The sequence below is a fragment of the Limulus polyphemus genome, unplaced genomic scaffold (assembly GCF_000517525.1).
Source record: "Limulus polyphemus unplaced genomic scaffold, Limulus_polyphemus-2.1.2 Scaffold3265, whole genome shotgun sequence".
Taxonomy (NCBI): Eukaryota; Metazoa; Arthropoda; class Merostomata; order Xiphosura; family Limulidae; genus Limulus; species Limulus polyphemus.
Genome location: NW_013668875.1, coordinates 103471 through 129819, shown reverse-complemented (window position 1 = coordinate 129819; position 26349 = coordinate 103471). Strand labels below are relative to the sequence as shown.

Sequence of the window (26349 nt, the reverse complement as noted above, 5' to 3'; positions counted from 1 at the left end):
CTTCTCTTTTACCAACGAATCATGGGAGTGATCGTAACACTATAACACCCCCACGGCTGAAAGGGCGAGCATGTTTGGTGTGACGGGGATTCGAACCCGCGACCCGCAGATTGCGAGTCGAGCGCCCTAACTACCTGGCCATGTCCGGGCCCATTTATAAAAGTACTGAGTATAGTAAGTTAGACACAAAATGATTTTCGTAATGTTTCACGTTGTTTCCGTTTTTGAAATTAAATGTTCGCTAGGTAGCAGCATGAATGACAAGATTTGTGACCTTCTCGAGGCCAGACTGTATGCAACGTGTGCTTAGATATTGGGTGTAGATAGTGTAATCCTAGTTATATGCTGTTGTAGTTATTACTTCATTTAGTAATAGTAGTTTAACATTACTAATATGTGTAACTTCAAGTATAGGTCAACTTTTGCAGTTTTATTTATGATTGTGCAATTAAATTGTATATTAAAAACTGACGCTCAGGAGGATAATGATTTAAAAATTGAAGTTTTACAAAAATCTGACAAATGTGATAGATCTGCTCAAAAAGGCGATCTTTTATCAATGCATTACAAAGGTACCCTAGAAGATGGAAAAGAGTTTGATTCAAGGTTTGCAACAATATTACTATAATTAGATATATATTTATGGGATCACAAAATTGAAATAAATGTGCAGTTTATGTTATATAATGATACGTAAAGTTGTAGACTATTCTAGACGTTGCAGCTGTAACGTTTACTAAAGTAAATGATTTAGGATAAATTAATGTATTATTAATCCTAGTAGTGTAACTGTTGCAGAAAATAACACAGAATAAAATACTTTGTTTTACTATATGCCAAGGCACTTAGTGTTTGCCTTAGCAAGTAATAATTTGCCTAAAATTATTATTCACTGCAACATGTCCACCATAGCATCCCAAAATGTGTTACTTTTCTGTGTAAGACCTTTTTCTTGGCTATTTGTATTCTCTAAGTCTTAAGTTTACCAATGTAATGATTATTTGATGGTAGACAGGTGAAAAATAATTAGGTTTAAAACAATATATGGTTTAGCTTTATGCTGTTTGTACCATAACTTTGCTTTTACTAAATGCTAAGCCTATGTATGTGCATTTAGAAGATACCTAAGCATGTTGTAAAATCACACCATTTTACTATTTGCCAAGGCACTTATTATTTACCTAGGAAAATAATAATTTGCCTAAAAGTATCATTCATCTGCCATATACATACATGACACCAGCATACCTAATATACACTGTCATGATTACAGATGTATTTAACATAATTATATTGAAATCTTTTGGAAAACAAAAGTGTCTAGTTAAAACTTTACTATTTAAGTACCTAATTGTTTGTGAATTTTTCAAATGTTGTTCTTCTAGAAAATATTTTTAAGAGTAGTTTCAAATTTACATATCCTATTTCAGAAAATTTACAATTGTTTAGAATAAACTATTATGCCATAACTTATTACCATAATAATTAAAAAAATTAGTTGTTGTTGAGACCCTGTGAACAATTTTTAAATTTACTTCTTTTAGCGGGTTTATAAGTATTTGGAGCAGCTCAAAATGTTTAGATTTTTTTCATAATATACAACACAGTAATTTTCTTTTATAAGAGTAAAAATGTCACTGGTGAATAAGTATTTTAAATGGTTATTATTATGTTGGTTTGGTAAGAAAAAAAATACTTTTACAGTTCTGTCTTTGAATAAATTGTGCTATCTTTTGCTTAACATTCAGGAACATATCTTTGCAGTACAACTGATGGTTAATAGAAATATAAAAAGTAAGCTTAGGAAATAGTAAGCACCAAAAAATAAATAAATAAAAGTGATTTTTGAGTTTACAAAATTCCAGATAATACCACTTAAGCAGTAAACTATAGGCATTGTATAATAAAGTAACAAATAAATTTAGTGTTTAAAACTAAATTGATAAATAGCTGATTTGTCACATGATTATTTGTATAGTTTCTTTATATTAACAACTGGCATTTTGTTTGCAGTTACAATCGAAATGAACCTTTCCAGTTTCAACTTGGAATTGGTCAAGTCATTAAAGGTTGGGACAAAGGCTTGATAAACATGTGTGTTGGTGAAAAACGTAGACTGACCATCCCTCCTCATCTAGGTTATGGAGATACAGGAGCAGGTATATAATTGTTTTGAAACACTCACACAATTTTCTTATCATGGCCACTAAGTTCAAATAGCTTCATTATGGCATAACTGAAGCTCTTGGTTGACACCAGTTTTATTTTATAAGTATATGTACGTGATTTAATAATTTTTCTCGGTCTTTTTGATGGGTTGTTATAAACTTTATTGTCACATATTTATTAGTTGTTATGACTTAGATGAAAAAACCATGGGTAACATTGCAGTAAAAGGCTTTCATATTGGGGTTATCATGTGTGATATATTGTATATCTTTCAAATATAGACTAAACAGTGATAGCAGTAACCTTCTCAATTCTGAGTTTGTTTGTACTTGCATGAAAATCACATGTTGTTCAGTTTACAGTCTTAAAAATGAATAATTATGTACTTAGTACATTTTTTGTTTAATGTTACATTAAGATCATGTTTTGCTGGTAGCATACATATAATATAGAGACTATATGCATAGAATCTGGGATGTGAAGACCAATTACATATTTTAGTGTAACTGACTTTGAGTTACATTAGTACATAATAGATCTGATGTAAGAATAATTTTGAATTCTTGTATGTACTGTAGGTGTTATAATTTTTAGAGTTTCACAAATTCACCTGTAAGAATATGTATACACCTATAAATTCTCTCTCATCATAAATACATGTGTATTCTTGGCCAATAATACAAGTATAAATTGGCTATGTTAATTTGTTAAGAGTAGTGTACAATAGACCAAATTTGGTTACACAATGTATGTATACACATACATTACTAAATATCTAATATTACATGATTAATAAAGAATTTTGTTTTGGGTGGCAGCATGTTTATTCAACATTTTGAGTTAAAACCTTTGAATCAACAAGTCAGTTGTGTTTTCCAAGATTATTTACATTTTTGTAGTATCGTAGAAATTGTGGCTTTATTTGTTTTTATAAGTATGTAAATCATTTTAATGCAGAGACTTGCTTAACTTTAGAAATGGTATTGATGGTCCAGTCAATTTGTATATCATTAATGGAGTGATTCTCTACACAGGATACATATTGTTTCACACATTAAATCTGTGTATTGTGATATCATTAATAGAGTGATTTTTTACATGGGGTATGTATAGCTTCACACCTTAACTCTATGTATTTTGCTCTAATGATTAAACTTTTATTCTTTCAGGTGAGAGTATTCCACCTAAAGCCACTCTTATTTTTGAAGTGGAACTTAAGAAAATAGAGGATGGACCACCACCTGTCAATGTGTTCAAAGAAATAGATGCTAATTCAGATAATCAGCTGTCTCGTGAAGAAGTAAGAACTTTTTCATTAAAGATTATATAATCTTTTACTTGAAATTGTACACAATCAAATACACGGAGTTGAGTATGTTATATTAAAATGGTTTTAAGCATGCAAATTGTCAAGCGATGTGACAACCACAACTGATATATAAAGTCATAGTGGAATGGCATATATCAAAAATATATTTTGACTTTGACACTGAAACTTGATAGCTTTTAGGAAAGATATGTAACAGTCCTCTCCATCACAAAATATTCATATACTCAAATCATAACAATGTATTTATATCAGGTATTTAAAATATTCAAGATGGGGAAATCCTTTGTACTTAATGGCAATGGAAAATAAAGGAATATGGATCAACTTGGGGAACTAGAATCACCACAAAAATGGCTTGCAACAAGTCAAACCTCAACTGTGGTAAACAAAGTGTGGAGTCTTACATCAAGTAGAAACCACAAACTCAAAGTTTTGGTGCAGAAACCTTCCACCTGCCCTAGGCAACAATATGCAACATAATCAAGAGGGATCTCCATCTGGAAAAGTGACACATGTTAGATGTACAGTTGCTTCTATGGCATATCTGTTCAACTGTCATATACCTCAAGCAGGTGGAGAATGAAATGGATATTTGTACTATTTCATACAAAGACACTCCAGTCAAGTTGCCAAATGCAGCACCTATGAATTTATGTTCAATCAAACTGATGGAACAGACAATTTGGTAACTTTCATCCTCGTATGCTAGATTTCTTTTGTAAATACGAAGTTATTGACCTCTGTAGGTATGAGTACTAGATTGCATAAAGGAAAGGAAATGGGAGTATACTATTAGCATTATTAATTTTTTTTTTCGTAGAATTGGAATATTAAATTCAAATAGGGTCTTTTAACCCTGGAATTACCAGTAAGATTGGTCATCTGTTTAACCCCAGAACCACATTTTTGTAAAATATTTATACACCAAATGCTCTGTTGGTTAAAAGGTACTTATATTGGTACTGCTGGAGAGCCTGCAAGTATTGTCTTCCTCCTGTGGTGATTCTACACATGTCTGTTTGCCTTTGCCTGGGGTAAGTTGACATATTATTGTTTTTTATCTTATTTCGTTGATATACATCATATTTCAGGATCCCACCTGGTGTCAGGTGTTGCCTGGTCAGATATGCTGAATTTGATATTTTAGCACTAAATTTGTATACTTCTGTGGAAATAGGGTGTTCCTGTAAGACCACCGGCCGCTTATCTGACGGTGTGTTTATATCTATCTATCTATCTATCTATCTCTATATATATATATATATATATATTATCACTGTATCATATTAGTGAAAGCTATAAAAATACTATATTGAGAGTTAAATGATGTAGAACTGGAGCAATATCAGTCACTAAGGTGGTCAAAACTAGAAAGTGGTTGACCTAAATTTTAGTATTAAGAAAACTGAAAAATAGGAACTCTGTCCTCGTTTTAAGCATAAATGTATTAGTTGGTTGGTTATTTTGAGTGAAAGAAGATTATTATCAGTAAATGTGGTCTATTCAAGTAACAAAATAAAATTTAAGTTGCAGAAACTCGTTATTCTCAATTTAGAAAAAGTTAAATGAGTTTAGTCTGATGAATGCTAATAATGTGTTTTATTTCTCTGATATTTATCTTTTGGACCAGATTAATATCAAATGCACATTCAGCTTTGATAGGGTATATTGTTATACATGTATATGCAAATAAAGACTTTGTTATACACTATTTTACAGACATATATATAGAAAAATTTAGTATGAATTTCTTTAATTTCTTATAAAAATTATTCAAATGTTTATGGTAATCAACATTCAACTTGCAAATTATCATTAACTTCTGATCAAAGCAAGCTACCAGTAATGAATATAGCTAACGTAGTAAATCTTCTTCATACTTTGGATTACCATTACTAATCTGAGTACTGTGTGAGGAATTACATTATTTCTTCCTTCAGATGCAGTTATCTGTGGACACGTAATCATATCATTACTTCTTTATTACATTACATACATATCTTCTGTTAATAATAATAATAATATAAAAGTTTCCTACTTACATTTTACACATTCATCTTCTCTGAGCTTAAACTACAGTGTATGATGTAACTCAAGAATAACATTGTATTGGTTGTACAAGGTGTTGATTGGTTCGTGATACAGTGTTATCTTAATAATTCTAAACATGTGAGTTGTGGTACATAAACACTTAACTGCCAAGTTAAAATTGAAATTAGGGGCTAGTAGCTTTTTGTTGCCGTCACTTCTACAGGCATTACTGTATAGGTTTTAGTCTACTGGTGCCTTCAGCATGTGAATGTTGCCTGTCCCATATTTATGAATTGCCTTGTGGGATTTACCTTTATGTGTTGATAAACAATTCCCATTACTGTTCATTATTGATCTAGTCAATTATTCATTATTTATTGTTATTATCAACAGCCTAGTTGTACATGGGTACGAAAACAAGATCATTACAACTGGTGTTGTCCATTAGCATAATTTTCACAGTTACCATGATTTGTAAATGGGTTATGCAGGCCTTATTTAACTGTGTGTTACCTGAGCCAGAATTAATTTGTGTATTTGTTTACTCATAAACAGAAAGCTAATTCTTCTTGGCCTCGGAATGGGTCAGAGACCATAACATCAACAGAAGACAAAAGTTAAAAGGAGGAGTCTTAAAAAATTAGTTTCATTAATCAGTTGTTTTTTCCCCCCCTACAGGTGAGTGAATACTTAAAAAAACAGTTACCAGAAGCTGAAGCAGCTGGAATGAAAGATCTTCCTGACCAGGACAAAATTGTTGAAGAAATCTTTCAACATGAAGATCAGGATAAAAATGGTTTAATATCGCACAAAGAGTTTAGTGGTCCAAAACATGATGAACTGTAAAAGCTATATTCATCTTGAGATCTTAATATCTAGTTTTCCAAATCTTTTTTTCTGAAACTAATACTCCTCATCATAAATTGTTCTAAATTTAAGTTTTGTAATAACACTGATGTTTTTTCATTCTTTTTTTTTTCTCTTTTAGAAATGTTATATTTTTTTATATGATATATCTAATGAATATTCCAGCTGCCCCATTTAAACTATAATGTTGTTACTTACTCCATTTAATCAGTTAGGTTAGATTAAAGTCCTCTTCTGAATCATTATGAAAATAAAATAAAAGCATTCTTTTTGCTTACCATTTTAACTACATCAGATGAGAATGGTATTTTTTATAGCCTGCACTATCAAGTAGGCTTGAAGAGACTGAGTCTAAGTTTAACAATATTAATCTAATCTGGGAAGAGTACTCTTCAAGCTCATGTTACTAGTCTTAATGGGAGTGAAGTTGTCTTGTTTACATTGTTGCCTGAACTGAAGTCTTATGGTTCACATCATTAATTAAATCAGAGAAAATTCTCTTTTAACTTAACTTAACTTGGTTATTAAGAAGGGTATACTTCTGGTTGACATTATTAACTAGGCATGAAGTTGTTTTGTAGACATTGTTTCCTTAACTGAAGACTTATGGTTCACATCATTAATTGAATCAGGGAAAATTCTTATTTAAATTACCATAACTTGGTTATTAAGAAGGGTATATTTCTGGTTGACATTATTAGCTAGGCTAAAAAAAAAATAGAACAAACTTTTAGTTGTTTCATCAACAAAGCTAAAGTAAAGCACAGTTCAGGCTCACATTGTTAAGTAAGGTAAAGGAGAGTACATTATAGACTGGACTAAAAGAAAGTACTTGTTTAATTCATGGTGTTTACTAGCTCAAGGAGAATACATCTCCATCTCACCTTAGTGTCCAGGCTCAAGGAGAGTGCTCACATCTTTGTCTAGTTACTTTCTGGTCATATCATTACTTAAGCTGGAGTACAGTACTATTCTATCTAACTACTTTTCTAGCCCAAGTTGTCAAGTTTTTACTACACAGAGCAAAGACTTAAAACAGTGCCACATTTGCTATGGAGTTTTATATCTCTACTTTTACTCTCACATTCCTGTATAATATAGCAAGTTAGTATTCTTGTTTTAAACAAGTTAGAGGAAGTGTTGATTTTCATCTTCTAAATTGTTCTTATGACTTAATGGAAGTGGAAAAAAGTACAGTTTGTGTTTATTTTGAAAATTATTTCAAGAGTTATTGTACATTTCTTAGACAGTTGGCCAGTCGAGAATTGCCATGTTTTGAAAATGTTTATATATCCTATAGTGTAATGTTGTATAATTTTTATATTCAAGGATAATGGAATCAAAGATTTTAATGAACAGAGCTGTAAAACATATCTGCAAACATTTGAAGAATTTTTAGCATACCTGAAATCTACTTCTTGAAGTTAATTAATGCTAAAATGTTTATTAGATTTTCTGTACAACCATTTAAATATTTTTTGGACAGATACTTACTTCATCCAAAAATATTAATATGTTCACAATCCTCACCAAAAAAATTGAAATATAGTTTTATTTTTCTAATATTTAAGTTCATTGTGAATTAAATTTGTTTCATATACTCGCATACATATTTTATTCTGCAGTCTCAAAAAAAACTTATTTAAAATACCAAAAGCAGACTTGATTATAATTTGTTTTTATTCATTTATAAACGTTAATAAAAAAGAGACCTGGAAATTTCATTAAATTTCACTTGACTAAGAGTTTTCATTATTTTATTGTTTTTTAACACTATAAACATGTGTAAGCACTTAATATTACTTTTTACCTGATCTTTTAACATTTTTAAACAATCCACAGATTTTCTACAAATAACAGTATTTTTGAACCTTTATTTTTTCTGTAAGAAGGTACTGAAAAAATTTAGTAGATTAAAAAGTACAATGTGTTTGAAGCAAGTGTTTCTATTTTGTAATTTTTCATAGCATATACAGTTTGTGTTTCTATAACCAGCTTACAGAATATCAGATAAATTTGTAATGACTTATTTGTGTTTTTATAATGTGTGCTGTATCTTATAGCTTTTTTTGTAATTTGGATATGTGTTTTATCTAGCAGTGGGGCCTTACAGTATAGAAAAGCTGAATGTTTACCAGATATGGCAAGAGATACAAAATCATTTTTTGATAGTTATGCTTTCAAGTAGTGTGGTGAGAAGGTTAAAAAAAATAACGATTTAGATAGTTGCAGTATGGTGCTGTATTTGTTTGAAAATGTTAAGATACTTCAATAAAATTTTAAGATGTACACATGTGCAGTATCTTTGACATTTTTGCCACTCATACTTGGTGTGTACTAGACATTGAAGTTAGAAATTATGTAATTTATGATGAACAAAAGCACATTTCTGTTGCTGTTTATTTTCTTGGTGGGGATCTAATGATTTTTCTTTCAACAGTGTTGTTTTCATATTAAACATCATCCCGGGCCTGGTGGTTAGAGCACTTGACTTGATATCTGCTGGTTGCACGTTCAAATCCCATCACTAAATATGCTCATCTTTTCAGCCATGGGAGTGACATAATGTGATGGTAAATAACACCTTTTGTTGTTAAAAGAGTAGCCCAAGAATTGGCAGTGGGTGGTGTTGACTAGCAGCCTTCCCTCTAGTCTAATACAACTGAATTAGGGAATGGCTAGTACAGATAGATAATTCTTGAATATTTTTGGACAAAATTCAAAAACAAGTAACATCCTTCTATTCAGTGTTTAATTTCTGCAGTATCTCTGGATCCAAGATCCAATACCTGTTTTGGATTATTTTTTTAACTCTAAAGGTAGAAATATTATAATTCATTTTAAGAGTATTTCAGTTGCATTGGGAAATGATAATCAACTGATATAGCCAGTGATATTACTACCTTCCAGAACCATCCCAAACAATAACCTTAATAACATTTAAATTTATTTTTTCCCAAAAGTTTTTCCTTTAGTTCCTTTAGCCAATCAAGATGTAAGACAGTTCCAGTTTTATATATCTAGTAACATCTTAGTTTAATTGTTTTAATATGCACTCATCTTGAACACCAATAGTCTTGTCAAAACATCTGAAGGGGATTTAGTGCTTAAATAAACAAAAAAACACCAGGTGATGAATCATTTTGTCATCAACTGTTGATAAAAGTTGATACATTTTGATATCAAAGTGTTCAGTAATATAAAAAAAATGATATGCTCATTCCAACCTTTGTTTTTAAACTACCAAATATTTATCATCTGTGACAGACAGCATCAGATTCTTGATTATAAATCATGGTAGTTGGAATAGCTATTGATAAATTGTTTTACAATAATCACAGTCATCCTTAAAGAGATAATAGGAAAATAGATGTACACATACAACAATAAAACATTTAGTTGGTGGGTCAGAAATTGTTATGCTAAGAATCTCTGAAGAGCAAAATGTCATACAGAAAATATTAACTGTATATTTGCAAACTTCAACAGAAATGTAGAAAAGTTAATTTTATGAAATTTAGACTCTCTCTTACGTAACTCAGCATAAGTCTTATGAACCTAAGAGTATAATGGCAGACTCAGCAAATTTTATGCTTTTAAATTTCCTGATGTATATAATACAGTTATGCAACTGAAAAAAGAGGATTTTGGCCTTATGTATGAAAAAAAATGTCATATTCTCCTTAAATATAATCCATTATTATATGGTTATATATCTTGGGAAAGATTTCAACCTCATTCCCACAACTTTAAAAATAACCATTAATATTATTAGAGCTCTAAAGCAGTTATTTCTATGTGCTAAATTATGAATATAATGGAATGAGGGGACATGTGGTTGAAATTTGGAAAACATGGATTATGTTCCAGCTAAGCCAGTTTTGTTTTTCTACAGAGAATGAGTTGTGAGTATTAGTGGAGGCTGGCAATTTACAAGAGTTTAAAAGGGGAACTGATGATTTGCTGGAAAGCAAAGCATTGGTTTAAGTTTTGACTTTTTCTCAAGGGTGGGTGTGCAGGGACAACCTTGAAGGACCAATGGTTACTTGTCCATAAATGTTATTTTAAGAATAATTGACAGTTAATAACAATTAGATTGTACAGGGTCTCAAGATAAATATGTTTGTTTTAAGAGTAATATCTACCACAAGGTGGTTAAAAATGCTGTTTCCAATATTTTTTGAACACCTTCCTGTAATGAATGAGCTCACACAAATAACCAAACCTGTACAGATTGCTGATGTGCCAACAGAAACATTTTTTAAGGCTATGATAGCATGGATTCCATTCAGCTAGTGTAACTCCACATTCAAAAAGCAGTGTTGGTAAAAAAAAAACTGTTTTGTGTGGTCAGGTCTGAAACACATTCATCTGCAACATGAAATGGAAAGATAAGTCCTACCAAAATATGTTCAGGGTTAACGGTTAGACACAAGCAATCAGTTTCAGAATAAACACAATCACATGGGATAATATGGTAGAGTGTATTGTAGTCCAGTGCTTCTCAACCTTTTCCAATATCATTCACCCCCTATAGTTTTTCACAACAGCTCACTTACCCCAGTTTGAAAAAAAAAAATACTAAATTAAAATGCAAAATTCTATATTATGACTTAAATATACATCAAACTACAACTAGAATGAATACAACAAAAAATAAATGTATTTATCAAACTAAAATATATAATAATAACTAATGACTTTTTTTTGCTCTTGAATTTGTAGTATAATTGATAATACTCATTCACCTTGGTTCTGATCTCATTAACCCCTGGATGAATCATTCACCCAGTTGAGAAGCACTGTTCTAGAGCATAAGCCATTCATTATCCCAAGAAATGCATCTTTGTGCATTGTTCAGAAAGTGTTAACTCTCCAAAAGTACTCTTGTCAGATTCACCATCATGCTATAAAGTGAATGGATGCAGACAGTTTCATTTTGGTATGGACTGTACTTTGTTTGTATGGAGTTGTTCCAGTTATTGTCCTAAAAGGCAGTATAACAGCTACTCTATACAAGACTATTCTAGAAGACCTAAATTGTTCCTGGAATTTATTTGTTTTATCTCATTTGTGGTGGCTTTGTTTCCTAATGACAATGCACCAATTAATACTGCAAAAGTCACTGACTGGTTTGCCAAGCATGAGAAGGCCTTCAATCATCTTTCTTGGGCTGCCTATTGGACCATAATGAGTATATTTGAAACAGGACTTCAATTTTGCTTTCCTGTCTGCAGTTGTGAAAGCTCACAGTAACTTACCACTGTTAAAATCAACTTTGGACTTAGCCTGTGATTCTGTTTTGTTTTCTATAAACTGTAGGTTTGAGTAATAATTATTAAAATGCATTTTGTACTTCCAAGTATGTGCTAAGAAAATTTTCAAGTAAACTGGCCAGATAATTTACTGTACCTAATGTGATTCTTCAAACATTCAATTATGTGTTAGGTGTTGTTGATTATTAGTTATTACTGATATCACTATTCTTTGATAGAGCTGACCTAGTTTTAATACAGTCAACATAGGGCCTCGATTTTCTTTGTATCTTATTCCTTGTATCAATCCCCCCCACCACACACACACACATACATACTTTTGCTTATGACAGACTATGTGGTTGAAATGGGAGAAGTTAATCTTTCTTTGGGATATTGTGGTAACATCAATAAGGATGCATTTGATTTGGTTATATATTCAGGACAAAAAAGGAAAAGTGAAATTTACTCCATCATATAAGGTGTCCACTTCCCTTTATAAAGTTTCAAAAGCAGAATGTAGTCAATGTGAGACTAACATCTCAATCACTCAGGTTCCACCATTGAACTTTGTAATGTTCAGCTGATTTTTACTGTCAGTGCTTCTCCCATGTGCTGGTTCTGGTATTCTGGGGCCTTGAACTGCTGTCTGGTTTTCAATTGCCAAAGATCATTAAGCCCTGAAAAGTTGAGAGATCATTCCTACAGTATCAGTTATTTTTTAATTACAGCTTCAATGACAATATGTACATGGAGACTTTTCAGATTTCATTATTGCAGTTAATATTGTTACGCCACCAGTCGTTAGTTAATTTTCCGTAAATTCGTTCCGACGAAACTTTAGCGACACAAGTCCTTACTTAAATAAAACTGGTTTATTCTTTCCGAATACAACTTTACGATACACTTAATTTCAACAGTCGCTCTGTAACAAACGCTATAATTCTCACGTGCTTAACAATATTCTCTCTGACTGCAGTTCAATTACTCATCACCTCTGTTGTCCCGTCACGTTGTGACCGTCTTATATATATATATACAAGACTAACACATATCTAGTAAATGCTAGGGCATTCATGAAGGAACAGGATATTTCTAGAAACAGGTGGCATGATACTAGTCATGTGACCTCGCTGACGCAACAATATAATGTCTCTGGTTGTGAAGATAGTTTCTCTACAAGCCATTTTCCACTAAAACTGGTTACAACAATGCAGTGGTAGTAATAAGGAAAACAGGAAAAAAAAGGCAAAGAAAACCACAAATGCAGGTAAAAAAAACAACTTAAGTCTTATATTTTAAGAATGGTATAAGGGTTTAATAGCAAGTGTTGAAAAATATTGATTAGAAAACTGTATTAATAACAGCTTAATTATTAATTTAGTTGGTTTAAATAATTGTCTTAGGTGTTATTGATACTGTTTTCTAAAATACTTTTTTGACTTTTTTACCAGTGTAATTTTCTATGTCTTTTTGGTCTGATTGACTTTCTTTCCACTGACTTTTTTCTGTTGGCTTTATTATCTAGATTCACAATAATGAATGTATTTCTTGTAACTATTATTATAATATTACTCTCAATACAAATTATTCTATGACCTAAATGTTTGCTGAAACTAATAATCAAACTTTTTATTTTGCACATGCATATATAGAGCAAGGTAAAGTTTCAACCTCCCAGGCCTACTTTCATTTGAAGAATACAGTTGACCAAATACCGTAAAGATATAGTGAAACTTGTGTATCAGACTAAGGAAACCCCAAAAGAGAGAAAAATTCCAGTTTACCAGTTTACATTCACACAATATGAACTAATGTTAGTTATGTTACCAATATAAAATATATCTGAAACCAAGTGTATTATTCGATTCATCCTTTGTCACTAAGTTATACCTGTTTCAGAGTATTCCACCCCTCATCAGTAACCCTAGATATAAGCAAATAAAAAAAACAAGACTGTTGTGAACTGTATATTATATGTATGTTTTTTTTTTAGTTGTATTTTAGTCAAAACCTATAGGAATATAGGTTCATACATCCATATTGTGTCATTAATCACTAATGATTATTATATTTATAAAAACTGGGAAAAGACCTGACTAAATATAATAATCATGTATATACTAACTTTGATTGTGTGTTCCTGAAAATATTAATGAAATGCTTTACCTTATGAAAATAAACATTTAAAAACTAAACTTTTTTATTAACATTAACATAATCTTACCCTTGGTCAACTTAACAATTCAGCACTCTTGACATATATAATGGACAAAAGTTATTAGGGCCCAGGAAATTGTCAACATATATTTTGTAAAACACTAAATCATAACTTCATAAATATAAATTAAATTAAATGTCTTCTTAAAGCAAAAGCCATAAAACATGGAACTGCCACAATGGCCTCCTGAAATGCTACACCTAGTATAGGTGTTTACAGCAACACCGTGGTTCAGAATATTAAAATTGGAGCTCCCCAAATGTTTTATGTTCATAACGAGTATTTCCAAACAAATGTCTGCAACGTCTTCAAATACCCTATCAGAGTTCTGAATTTATTCTCTCTTTAGCCAAGGAGCTTATGAGCTAATCCAATGTGCTTGTTAATTGAGTTTGCTGAAGCAGGTCTTGTGTGTGTGTTCAATGACTTGGATTTCCTGATCAAGATAGGCAGCACACGATGGAAATAAACAATATGTTCCATTACGTATAAATCAGGTCCAATAGCATCCAAATGGTCAATTGGTGGTTTCTCCTATTTTGTTTATATCGTACAGCATTCCAAACATCATTCCCAGAGAGATACAGATATGTAAGATATCATAATAAATGCTTCTCTATACCTCTAGAAAACCACAATCGAACCTGTCCAGATACTGATTTTGAGGTAAGTTTCTACTTCTAATTTGTTCTATCCAGTGCATATATAGCGCGATAGCTAACTAAGAGTACTGGCATATACACAAATCTGAAGCTATTAACAAAAGACAACAATTATCTGATTTACAGATGGTGATTCTTTTTCTTTTTTTTGTATGCACAATATGTTTTTTTGTTTTTCTGACATTTAATCTTAAATGCAAGTATGTCGTATGCATGGCACGATCTGTACTATAATTCCATTTGTTAATGGTTATAACGTTCCGAAAGCTAAACAATATGCGCTTTCAGTTATATGCTTATCTCTTGCAACTTCTTCGTAGCTGGGAGGTGGAGAAGCTCGTTCTTCTAGATCATCATCTTCTATATTGCTGAATAGAATAGTTTCAATTGGAGGGGGATTAAGCAAGTCCGAACTTTGGATATCTTCTGAGCTTCCAATATCATGACTCTCACGAGGGGATTGTACTTCCAAATTGTGTACAAATTGTCCATTTATTTCTTGGTTGCACATCTCAGGAATTTCTGGAAGATGTCCAACTTGGTTTTCCTCTCTGTGAAACTCTTCACTAAACGATGCACAACTTGTCTCTGGCTGACTCTGTCTAAGTTGTATACAGTTACTGGGGGATACAGAAACTAGTTCAGGAATAAATCGACTGTCTGGAGAGGTAACATCTGACGGTGGAATTGTAAGGAGTGGGGTATTTTCAAAAGGATTCTTATAGTTTACGCTTTTGATATTTTGTTCGTGAACCGGATCATCTGAATTTTGATGCACAGACGTTGAAAGAATAGGTTCGTTTACACCAATGTTTCCAACATGCTCTCCTGTACTTCTTGCGTTACAGTTGGTTATCACTACATCTTCAGGTTCAACAGGTGTGATCAACTGGCGTGGGAAGTCATACAAATATTCCTGTCCTGAATTCCTCTCGTCTTGCTGTTCCTCCAAGACCAGTGTTTCTGAAGTACTTATTTGAGTATTTACTGCTTCAACTACCTGTTCTTCGAGAGTTTCGCCGTTTTCTATTAACAGCTCTTCATTTGAGATTAAAACTGTTTGAATGTTTTCGTTATTTACGTGTTTCTGTAATTGACAACAAGTCTCTGTTCCTGATTGTACAGTATTTATCACACGAGCTTCTTGTCTGATATCCTGTTCTTCCTGGGGCTGGAGCGTGATCGTTCCGTTAAGTATTTGAAGAAACGAATGGCGATTAGACTGAGGCTTTGGTTCATTCGAATAAACATTATCCTCAATCTGATAGCTACGGTAATCGTTTTGTGTTATGGACTGTTCAGTGGTCCCACTAGAAAATAAAAATTCAATTTGCATGCGGTCAAGAATCTGGAGAAACATCGAACAACTTTTTCTTGAAAGATATAAATGTTTAAAAAAATAATTATTGCCCAAACTGTTCTTTAATTTAATATATAAATATAACCTTATATTAGTAATGTATTTATTTTTTCATTCTTACCTTCATCCCTCGGTGATTAGCGCTAAGTGTACAGACTTAAAGCTCCAAAATCTGGAGTTTGATTCCTCGTAGTGGACAGTGCATATAGCCCATTATGTAGCTTTGTGCCATAAAAATACTTTTCACTTTCAAATAAAATATATTTCAGACCTTTTACGCATTTTGTAATACTAGTAACAGGCCTGGTGGTCAGGACGCAGGATCGAAACATGCTCGCCTTTTCAGCCAAGGATGCGTTATAATGCGACTGCAATTTATTATTCATATGTAAAAGAGTTGAAAGTGGATGGTATTGGCTAGCTACCTTTCATCTAGTGAATCACTTCAAAAGTAGGGACGGCTAGTGCAAATATCTTTCGAATGGCTTTGCGCAAAAATTCAACAAACAAAGAATATGAACCAAAAATGGCCATAAAAATGGTACAAGTGGCGAGTCCTAACAAAGTATACGGCATCCATTTAAAAACAACCAGTAAAATTGTTTGTTAGAAGCCAACAATCCTACATATCGTTTGATCTCGGAGATAAATGTGACAAAAAATACTATTTGGTAGGTAAAGTGGGTCCTAAAACTAAAGCGAAAATAAAATGTTGATAACTTATTTTTTCAAAGATTTTGTTTGCTATTTTCTAAATTTCAGAAACCAATTTGAAAGTTATGCTGTGCCACTGGGGAGCTACATTAACAAAGGGTTTAAGGTTTGTTTGTAATTAAGCACAAAGCTCCACGATGGGCTATCTGTGCTCTGCCCACCACGGTATATATATATATATATATATATACATATTAATTATGTTATAATGTTTACTTATTGTTTAGTGCAAAACTACGCAATGGGCTATTTGTGTTCTGCCCACCGCCGGTATCGAAACCCACTTCTTTTCTTTATAAGCCTTCAGACTTGCCGCTGAGCCACTAAAGGACATGAATTTTGTACAGATAGATTAATGATACCACAATAAAATGATTTAAATTAAATAATCTTCATGAGAATTAACAAGATAAAAATGTACACTAACACCTGATTTATAAGATGTCGAATTTACTGAGATATCCAAGATAAATTAACCCTGAAACTGTTTGTTACGTAACTGAGAATATATGCAATAACCATAGGGATGCATCTGGATAAGACTGATTGAGAATATCTTAACCACCAGTGTCTGTACAATCTACATCCTGATGAAGGACCTATTAAGCCTCAAACGTTGATTTAGACATTAAACTTACCGCTGAACCACTGTGAGGCACATTTTAGGTATATGGGTAGCTTTGTTTAATTGATAAAGAAAAACGAAAGAAATCTTATAAAAAGCGAGAGTGTCTAGCAAAACAATGACCACTTCGTGCTTTTAGTGAGACTCTGGATATTAATCTCTAGCAGGTAGTTCCATTCCGCTATAAGGGCATTTCCCAGGTCACGGACTGAACAGGAAAAGTCGAAATAGTGTGTTGGATTTCTAGACCCACTTGAGAATGAATGGGTCACATATTCCTGACCTTAGTACGGTACGGTCACTCACAAGAACAACATCGTCACCAATAACCGAAGTATACGATTTCCTGTAAATCTTCATGGTCTCACCTTTAAGATATATGATTTCCTGTAAATGTCCATGGTCTCACCCAATAAGATATATAATTTCCTGTAAATGTCTGTGGTCTCACCCTTTAGGATATATAATTTCATGTAAGCGTCGAAGATCCCATCCTTTAAGATATATTATTTCCTGTAAATGTCTATATTCTCACTCTTTAATATATATATATATGATTTCCTGTAAATGTCTATGGTCTCACCCTTTAATATATATATATATATATGATTTCCTGTAAATGTCTATGGTCTCACCCTTTAATATATATATATATATATGATTTTGTGTATATGTCTATGGTCTCACCCTTTAAGATATATGATTTCCTGTAAATGTCCATGGTCTCACCCTTTAAGATATATGATTTCCTGTAAATGTCCATGGTCTCACCCTTTAAGATGTATATATATGTGATTTCCTGTAAATGTCCATGGTCTCACCCTTTAAGATATATGATTTCCTGTAAATGTTCATGGTCTCACTCTTTGAGATACATAATTTCCTGTAAATGTCCATGGTCTCATCCTTTAAGATATATGATTTCCTGTAAATGTCCATGGTCTCACCCTTTAAGATATATGATTTCCTGTAAATGTCCATGGTCTCACCCTTTAAGATATATAATTTCCTGTAAATGTCCAAGATCTCATCCTTTAAGATATATATTTTCATGTAAATATCCATGGTCTCACCCATGGGACACAGGAAAATCAGTCTTCCCATTGAAGGTGATGCTGCCTCAAACCATGATATACTCAACATCATAACGATCTCGTAAAGCTTCTTTTGATGTTTCGATAACGTCCCCTAGGTCGTTTTCACTCTCTGATATGATGGTCTGTGAAGTAAAGACAAAACTTGGGTTAATGAACAGCACTGGTGTCTGTTCTTGGGTTATCCAAGCCACGTGATTTTAACTCCAATGTGGACAGTCTTTCTTGTGACAACAGAATTCTAATACATGCTATTCGTGACCGAAAAGCGATATTATTGAAGTCTATTACAGAGAGTTTGGGGCGAAACAAAATCTTCAAATAAGTGTTCAAGGTTACAATAGAGTTTCTGAGCTGTTTGGTAAAGATTTCAGAAAAACTGTCTTAGAATCTTATTGCCCTTTTTTGGCTAAATACCGTCTCTTGGTAATGATGAGACATTTTATTTTGTAGCCTAAGGACTTATATGCTTCTAACATATGTTTGAACAATGATATTACAACAACTATAAGCAATGCAAAATAAAATTAGCAAAGAGAGTTCCATTTTGCAAAAAAAAAAATAACTTTATTGGAGGAAATCTGTAACTCACGTAAGGGATAATTAGTAATAAATGACTTACAGTGAAAACATTGATAAAGAGAGATCACGAGCCAATTTTGAATCTGATTGATTACCGAAACTCTTTCACTTGAGCCTTATACTTGGAGTTATTTTTCCTTTACTTTTTAATCATGCCTTTAAAACGAAAGATGAAAAAAAAAACAAGTGGGACAGCGGCAAGTTTACTGACTTTCAACAATAAAATCCGGGGTTCGATTCCCTGCAGTGGACACAATATATAACCCAATGTGGCTTTCCTCTGAGACGAGTAAACAAAGAAATAATAATTTCCATTTGATCATTATGAATTTTATCTCTGTGATGACATGTTCCGGTTTTTATCCATTTTGAAATATGAAATTAGTTTAGTGAAACGCTGTTTATGTTTCCTGAATTGCATTTTCATCTAGGCCTACTTGTTCTCTATCTTAATTCCTTTTGATGTTAGCCAATGATTTTTTTAACATCTTTATGACATCACTTGATATATATATAGATAGATAGATAGATATGCATGTGCCAAATAATATCGCATTTAACAATGGGATATAACAAGTACGTCACCTAACGAACTCCAGTGTAGAGTTGGAAAAGATTGAACTTAGTCTGGTGATAATACTCCGGGTGTCTGCCGCAGAATATTCCCCACCAACTGATAACAACACGTATTTCTGACCGTTAATGTCGATATTCGAAACAGGAGCTGTAGGCGTTGGGAGACTGGAGTCTTCTGAAAAGTAGGAATGTGTCATGGTCAAAGAAAGTTGACTGGTAGAGCAGGCATCCCTCAGAGTTGGTGCTGATGGAATCGACTGATCGGTAGGGATCTGACTGTGTTTTCTCGTCGGCTGTCGTTGATTTTTCTGGTTGGTACTGGAGCCGCAGAAGTGAAGTAATGATCCGAGGAGTACCAGAATACCACCAATCGCGGAAACGACTAACCACATATAATCCCACCGATAAAAAGCTAGACAAACCCCACCGATTATCATCACACAGGCTAAGATGCCCAGAACATAGGATGTACATAACTGTGTGTTACACTGGATATCGGAATCTTTCTCCAACGGTCTACTGTTCACTCTTGTTGTAGACGCCATGTATATATCTGAAATAAGATTAGAAGTTAAAATATGAGTAAGATAAAAATGTTAATATTATATTAACATTATATTAACTTATTAAAACAGAAGTAAGGGAAATCACGGTTCTGTTGCTCTGTCCTTCTTATTTTCTAAATCTGTTAAGTTAACGTGTCTGTCTCCTCAAAACCTAAAAAAGGAGCTTAGTATTAACGCATTTTAAACTGTTTGTTTTGGTTAGCTGTTAAATGATTAATTTAAATGTATATAGATATATATGTTTGTTATATGCTTGTTGCTATGCTCGCACAATTAACCAGCAAAAATATTCCAAGATTACTTTAAATAAAACGTCATAAGAGTTTAGAAATTCGATGAATTGTTGAAAAAACTGGTGACATCACTCTTATTCACCTGGCCACCCAGTGCTAAAAACCTGGTTTCAACCCTTGTGGCGGGCACAGCACAGATGGCCCGTTGTATAGTTTTGTAGTTAACAACAACCTTATTCATCTGATTCATTCCTTAACACAGAAGCTGCATAAAGTTGGAGAAAAATAAATTGTTTTGATATGTTGTGGTCATTTTTTATCTCTTTACACAAGTTTTGGCAGTTTGTCCAGTTTAAATGTTACCTGCAAGCTTTTAAAAAAGGGCAACTGATTGAAAACGAAATGTTTCTTTTACATGTAGTCAACTAAATCTGTGTACTCAATAAATACATTTTGTGTACAACGTACTTTGATATATCTATATTTACTGACTACAAAACATTTGGTGCACAACGTACTCTGGTATATTTATGTTTACTGACCACAAAAGCACTTGGTGCACAACGTATTCTGATATATCTATGTTTACTAACTACAAAATCATTTGGTGCACAACGTACTCTGGTATATTTATGTTTACCGAGTATAAAATTAAAGAGTAGCTTAAAACGCATTAGTATTGGTGTTTAAACCATTAAATTCAAGGACAGAACTTGGAAAAAAACAATAAAATACGAGCCTAGCCTCTAAATATTGACATTTTTCTTTGGGATGAATCTAGACATCAATTATCGTGGTATCTCATGCAGGACAGCAGGGGTGAAGAGGCGATGAAACATGACAATGTATATCAACCCACACATACAACCACGCTCGGCAGGAGCTGTGACACACGTACCACTAATCACCACTACGAAATTATATTTCTTTTTTTTGCTAGTGGAGTTTTCACCGGTGCTACATAATATATTTCTAAATCCGCTTCTCTGACCCTTGACCTACACGTGACAGTTTAAAAATCGGTATTCCTATTGGTAGAATAACCAGACAGTTGCATCGATCTTTCGGTGATCTTAAGTAATTGATGCGTTGCATCAGTAAAAGTAGATGATTCTGTGATGTTACTGATCACAAAATAAACTAGAGTGAGACTAATTAGAGCGCAGGCCTTCGTCACGTCATATTCGGCTCTCAAAAAATACGAAAATGTGTCCGTTTGTCCATCGTTTTTAACGTACAGGGACCATTTTTAGCAGGAAAACGAGGAATGATATTCTACATATATCCATCAAGTTTCATTAAAATCCGATCATGTTTGTACTGAGTTATAGAGCAACAATAATATGAAAAATCGGTCCCCATGTTAACAGACAGGGATTATTAGATTTTTGTAACCTTGTTATGACCTTCACCATCCAAAAGCCAATCACATCTAAGTTGGGTCAAAGTCCAAATGTATACCAACTTTCGTCCAAATCCATTCAGCTGTTTTCGATAAATCTTGCTGACAAACACACCCACCCACCATAAACATAACCTCCGTCCATCAAAAGTGGACGGAAGTAATAACTGTATATAAAACTCAGTCATAACACTTTTGTAATACAGCTCCTGTAAAAGATGTGGACGATATCGTCAGGCGAGCTCATTCGATGTATCGAATTTTTAGGCCGTTTTTATTGGACCTAGGAGGGTCAGGTACACCTTTCACCTCTTCCTTGATATAATCAGCATTCCATTTTCTCAACATCGGTATTTGAGTCTTAAAGAGCTGGGAGGGTCAGGTGCTCAAAAGTTTGATTTGGGTTTTGAATTTCGCGCAAAGCGGATTCTAGCGTTATAAGTCCGTTAACTAATCGCTGTCCGAGCTCAAAGGTTCTTATAAGTGCTTACTTTAGCATCGAAGGTTGTTATTTCATTCGTTAACCAAACGAGCTTACAGTTTATCTTACATTATATTATACTCTGTATTTTGAACATTTCCCCAGTGGCACACGCTAGAATCCGGGTTTCGATACCCATGGTGGGCAAAACACAGATAGCCCATTGTGTAGCTTTGTGCTTAATTACAAACAAACAAACAAAATTTTGATCATAACTTCAACGTCTAGGCTTTCGCGCTGTATTCTACTGAGTTATATATTCTAATACATGTTTTAGTGGTAATAAATAACTCTTCATAAAATGTGTTTTGACCTACTTTAGTTTTAAAAGAGTTGAGCGACAACTAATTGTTTATCTCGCTTCGCAGTTCGATAACTTATTCAGTCATGTGATCAAGTTTCTGCGCACGTCATTCATATTTATATAATAGTACATCGTGATGACCTCAGTCTCCAAATCTAAATGTTTTTGTTGTTGTTGTTGATTTTTTGTGTTATTTTTACTCACAATGTTACACAATGAGCTGTCTGTGCTAGGCCAACGCGAATATCGAGCCCAGTATTTTAGAGCTATAAGCCCTCAAGTTTACAATGAGTCACCGGGGGAGGGCAGTTTAAGTTAACTATTATGAGCAATATCAATAAGGCTATAATGTATGCTAAAATACTGATTTGAGTTGATTTCCATCACTTCTGACATGCGTTAAAGTTATTTTCAAACGTTCAATATGATGCTATTCTTAAAGGTTAATACAAAGTGTTTTCCATGTTATAGAGACAGTCACGAAGCTTAGAAAAAAATGTCTTTCGTGAATTCAAGATATTGTGTATTTAGACCGTTTCCAGTATACTTAAACATATTTAACGACTTATTGAAACTCGATAAAAACTTAGTAAAACAACATAGTTTCAAATAGTAGTTTTAATCATAATATACAGAAAATATTTCGATACATTTCTGCTAAAAATCGGATTATTTATGCTTAAAGAACCAAAAAAACTTTGGAGGAAACTTTGTCCACGGATAGTTGAGTCTGTGAACCTAACTTCTAGTAGCTCTAGGACAATACTTATAACACTAGAATTCGGGACTCGATCCCTGTGATGGGCATAAAACACATAGCACATATTTTGAGCTTCGCCCTTAGAACTTAGGAGCCTGCTTACAACATATATATATATTTACAGCCTGATTGTGGAAATTCGCATTTCATTACAAATACGGATATTAGTTTCAGCAAATGATAATATAAATATAATTTTTTTCGTTAGCATATATACATATAATATCCACAATTATAAACACAGTCGAACTTAGGTTCATATTATATTCCAGGAACTTTCAACAGTAGCAACTTTAATTAACGTCAGTTTGATATTTCATTTCAGTTGCTTTCAACGGTAGTAAATAGGTATATAGAAAATGAATATATAAAACCCCATTGTTTCAGCTAGAGACAAAAGAACTCAAAACATTTTACCTGATCAAATTCAGGTAAATATTACAAGTAAAAAATAACATGAATATTTCAGATATTGAAGTTATGAGGGTAGGAAAATTAGTTAGACAACCTCTGTACAGCTTGGCCGAGAAAGGCTGTAAATGATTTGGTTGTTAACATAATTATTATAAGAGTAATACCAAATTTGTAAAGCGCATTTCAAAAAGTGTGCTTGTTGAGGCAAAGGATGTAATACCAGGTGGTAAGTTCACCACTAACTGCTGATAAAATGTACAGATTAATCTTATTAAATTGTGTTTATTGTTACTATGAGACTATATGGAAATCCTGAACTGCAAGGTGAAAAAAGAAAATTGAAGATCTCATCTCGTACGTACTGGATAATATATTAACTTAATATCTCGTACGTACGAGATGAAACCTTCAAATTCTTTATTTCACCTTGCGGTTTCGGACTTCCGTAAGACTACGTGTCTCAGTATAGTAAGAACAATGTTTGCTCTAACGCGAAGTTCGACAGAGTTAAACTGAGTTCTTATCTGAATTAATTGAGACGACAGGGTTTCACAGCGAAACAAAAACAGCTTACTTAAATAAACAGTTACAACATAGTCACACAAAGACGTGACACGATCTTTTTTGGTGTTTGGAAATCTGTATCTGGAAGACAATTCTGAGTAGACCGAGAGGTAAACTACGATATACTTAACGAATAGGTTCGAATATCTCACTATGTCGTGTATTTGCTAATGGGGTAACCATTTATATTTGTCACCTAATTACCCCATTAAAAATAGAGGGAAAACATTCTGCAAATATATCTAAACCGCTAAACGACCAATGCTAATAGAGAATCTTCTAACAGAAGCCTAAGGAATTCTGTAGCGACATCTTCCACGAGAAAGTCTATAAATATTAAAGGAGGTATTCTTTAACATTGAACTTCATATAGAATCAAAAGATCAAATAAATCCAAAAACTATCATGTATAAGTTTTAATAGTGCCAATGTAGTGCAATACTGTGAGTAGTTAGTTGTGTTAGTATATTAAAAGTATACTTTAGTGTTATTTTACATTTGAAGAAGAAGGAACGTGTGAGCGATTGATACTATTAAACTTCAATGTGCTAATTTTAATACAATGAAACAGGTAGGATGAATACTTAGTGAGTGGTAATACAGGGTGTGCAGTGAAACCTATGCGACAATAAATTTCCAATGACAAGAGCAGAAGATGAAAAAATTCGTTGTTCTATTAACACCGACAACTATAACGGATGTTTAAAAAATATGAACTTCTTGTAAATGACTTTAAGCCCGAAAATTAAAAATATGTGTGTTTCATTACTAACTAAAAGAAGTAATAATAGTAGGAATTTGAAGAATTTGTTTAGCTACTTTGTCAGTTAAACCTGTGTAATATTTTAATACAGGTCGTAACTTTTCGAAAATGTAAGAAGACGTGAATAGTTGTGACAATTCCATGAACAAATTTAAAGGAAGAAAAGTCTAAATGATTTGGAATTGGCCATAACATTATAATGCCCCCACTGCTAAAAGGGTGAGAATATTTGGAGGTATAAGGATTCAAACCCACTGCCCTCAGATTACGAGCCGAGCTCTCTAACCACCAGACCAGTCCAAATGATGTTTAAAGTTTTCACTCTTTGATTCTGTACGAGTAACGTATTTAGTAAATGTAACTCATTATACCGCATTTTATTAAATAAGCTACTCCAGAACATAACTGTTTTTTTCAAGACACAATTTTATCGATACAAATACAGTAATATAAACACCTTTTTATGAATCCACGTTCTCAATACCCTGTTACAAATACTAGTAAATTCTCGCACAAATCTGTTTCCTGTACAAGAGAGATTACCATTCCTCAGCGTAATCTTTGTTCAAGATAAACTATACACCACTAATACCAGTAACAACACCAGATATAAAATACCTACTTCCGGCGTGTTAACAAAGCCAGTAGTTTTGATCGTAATGCGCATGCGTGTAACACAAACCAGACTTCGAAAGTTCAATGTTCTAAAAGAACAACATAGGCTTACAACAATGATATTCTAATAAAGCACGGAATTTTTTTCTTTCCTACACATTCTTTAGGTACGTAAGACACAACGATAGATTAGTCCTGTTGTTTTTAAAAGTTAGATCTCAATAGCGGATTCAGGATATTGTAAACGGGGAGGCGCGATGATTCTGAACGTAAACGAGGAATTTTCGGGACTTCCCTGGTAGGGGTTAAATGGGTTATTTAGATTTTTTATATAATGTTTGCTAGATGTTGTTGTTATTGCTTTTTATTTTTTAAATTTAATATGAAATTTCACTACATTCTCCCCACCCCCCTCCTCAAAGATCCAATTTTTGATTTTATTTTGATTTTATTTTCAAAACGGGGGGAGAGGAGGGGGGCGCCCAGCGCGCCGGGCCTGTATCCGCCCTTGGATCTCCTCATAGTAGTGTCAAATAGGTTTGTTTGTTTGTTTGGAATTTCGCGCAAAGCTACACGAAGGCTATCTGCGCTAGCCGTCCCTCATTTGGCAATGAAAGACTAGAGGGAAGGCAGCTAGTCATCACCAACTCTTGGGCTACTCTTTACCAACGAATAGTGGGATTGACCGCACATTATAACGCCCCCACAGCTGAAAGGGTTTGGTGGGACGGGATTCGAACCCGCGACCCTCAGATTGCGAG

The 26349-nt window shown here is 33.2% G+C and overlaps 2 protein-coding genes and 1 long non-coding RNA gene across 4 annotated transcripts in view; 2 read left to right on the top strand and 1 right to left on the bottom strand.

Moving 5' to 3' along the window:
* The first annotated feature begins 279 nt into the window (after window positions 1-279).
* Window positions 280-7115, top strand: LOC106469019 (peptidyl-prolyl cis-trans isomerase FKBP2-like). The gene is made up of 4 exons (XM_013929471.2): window positions 280-606; window positions 2014-2159; window positions 3339-3469; window positions 6209-7115. Exons 1-4 carry the CDS (start codon window positions 395-397, stop codon window positions 6374-6376), a joined length of 657 nt encoding a protein of 218 aa, XP_013784925.1. The 5' UTR covers window positions 280-394; the 3' UTR covers window positions 6377-7115.
* Window positions 7116-13076: 5961 nt separating this feature from the next.
* LOC106469018 overlaps window positions 13077-26349 on the bottom strand; it is a 23234-nt gene continuing 9961 nt past the window's right edge. For both annotated transcript variants that reach the window (XM_013929470.2, XM_022397415.1), the window contains exons 2-3: window positions 19496-20039; window positions 13077-15845 (exon numbers count right to left, since the gene is read on the bottom strand). In XM_013929470.2, the coding sequence (XP_013784924.1) occupies window positions 14786-15845; window positions 19496-20031 (1596 nt within the window). In that variant the 5' untranslated portion in view covers window positions 20032-20039 and the 3' untranslated portion in view covers window positions 13077-14785. The remainder of the gene's footprint in view (window positions 15846-19495; window positions 20040-26349) is intronic.
* The window catches only part of LOC111088181, a 21856-nt gene continuing 12307 nt past the window's right edge, over window positions 16801-26349 (top strand). The window contains exons 1-2 of the long non-coding RNA XR_002612780.1: window positions 16801-16811; window positions 20285-20296. This is a non-coding gene — a long non-coding RNA (uncharacterized LOC111088181). The remainder of the gene's footprint in view (window positions 16812-20284; window positions 20297-26349) is intronic.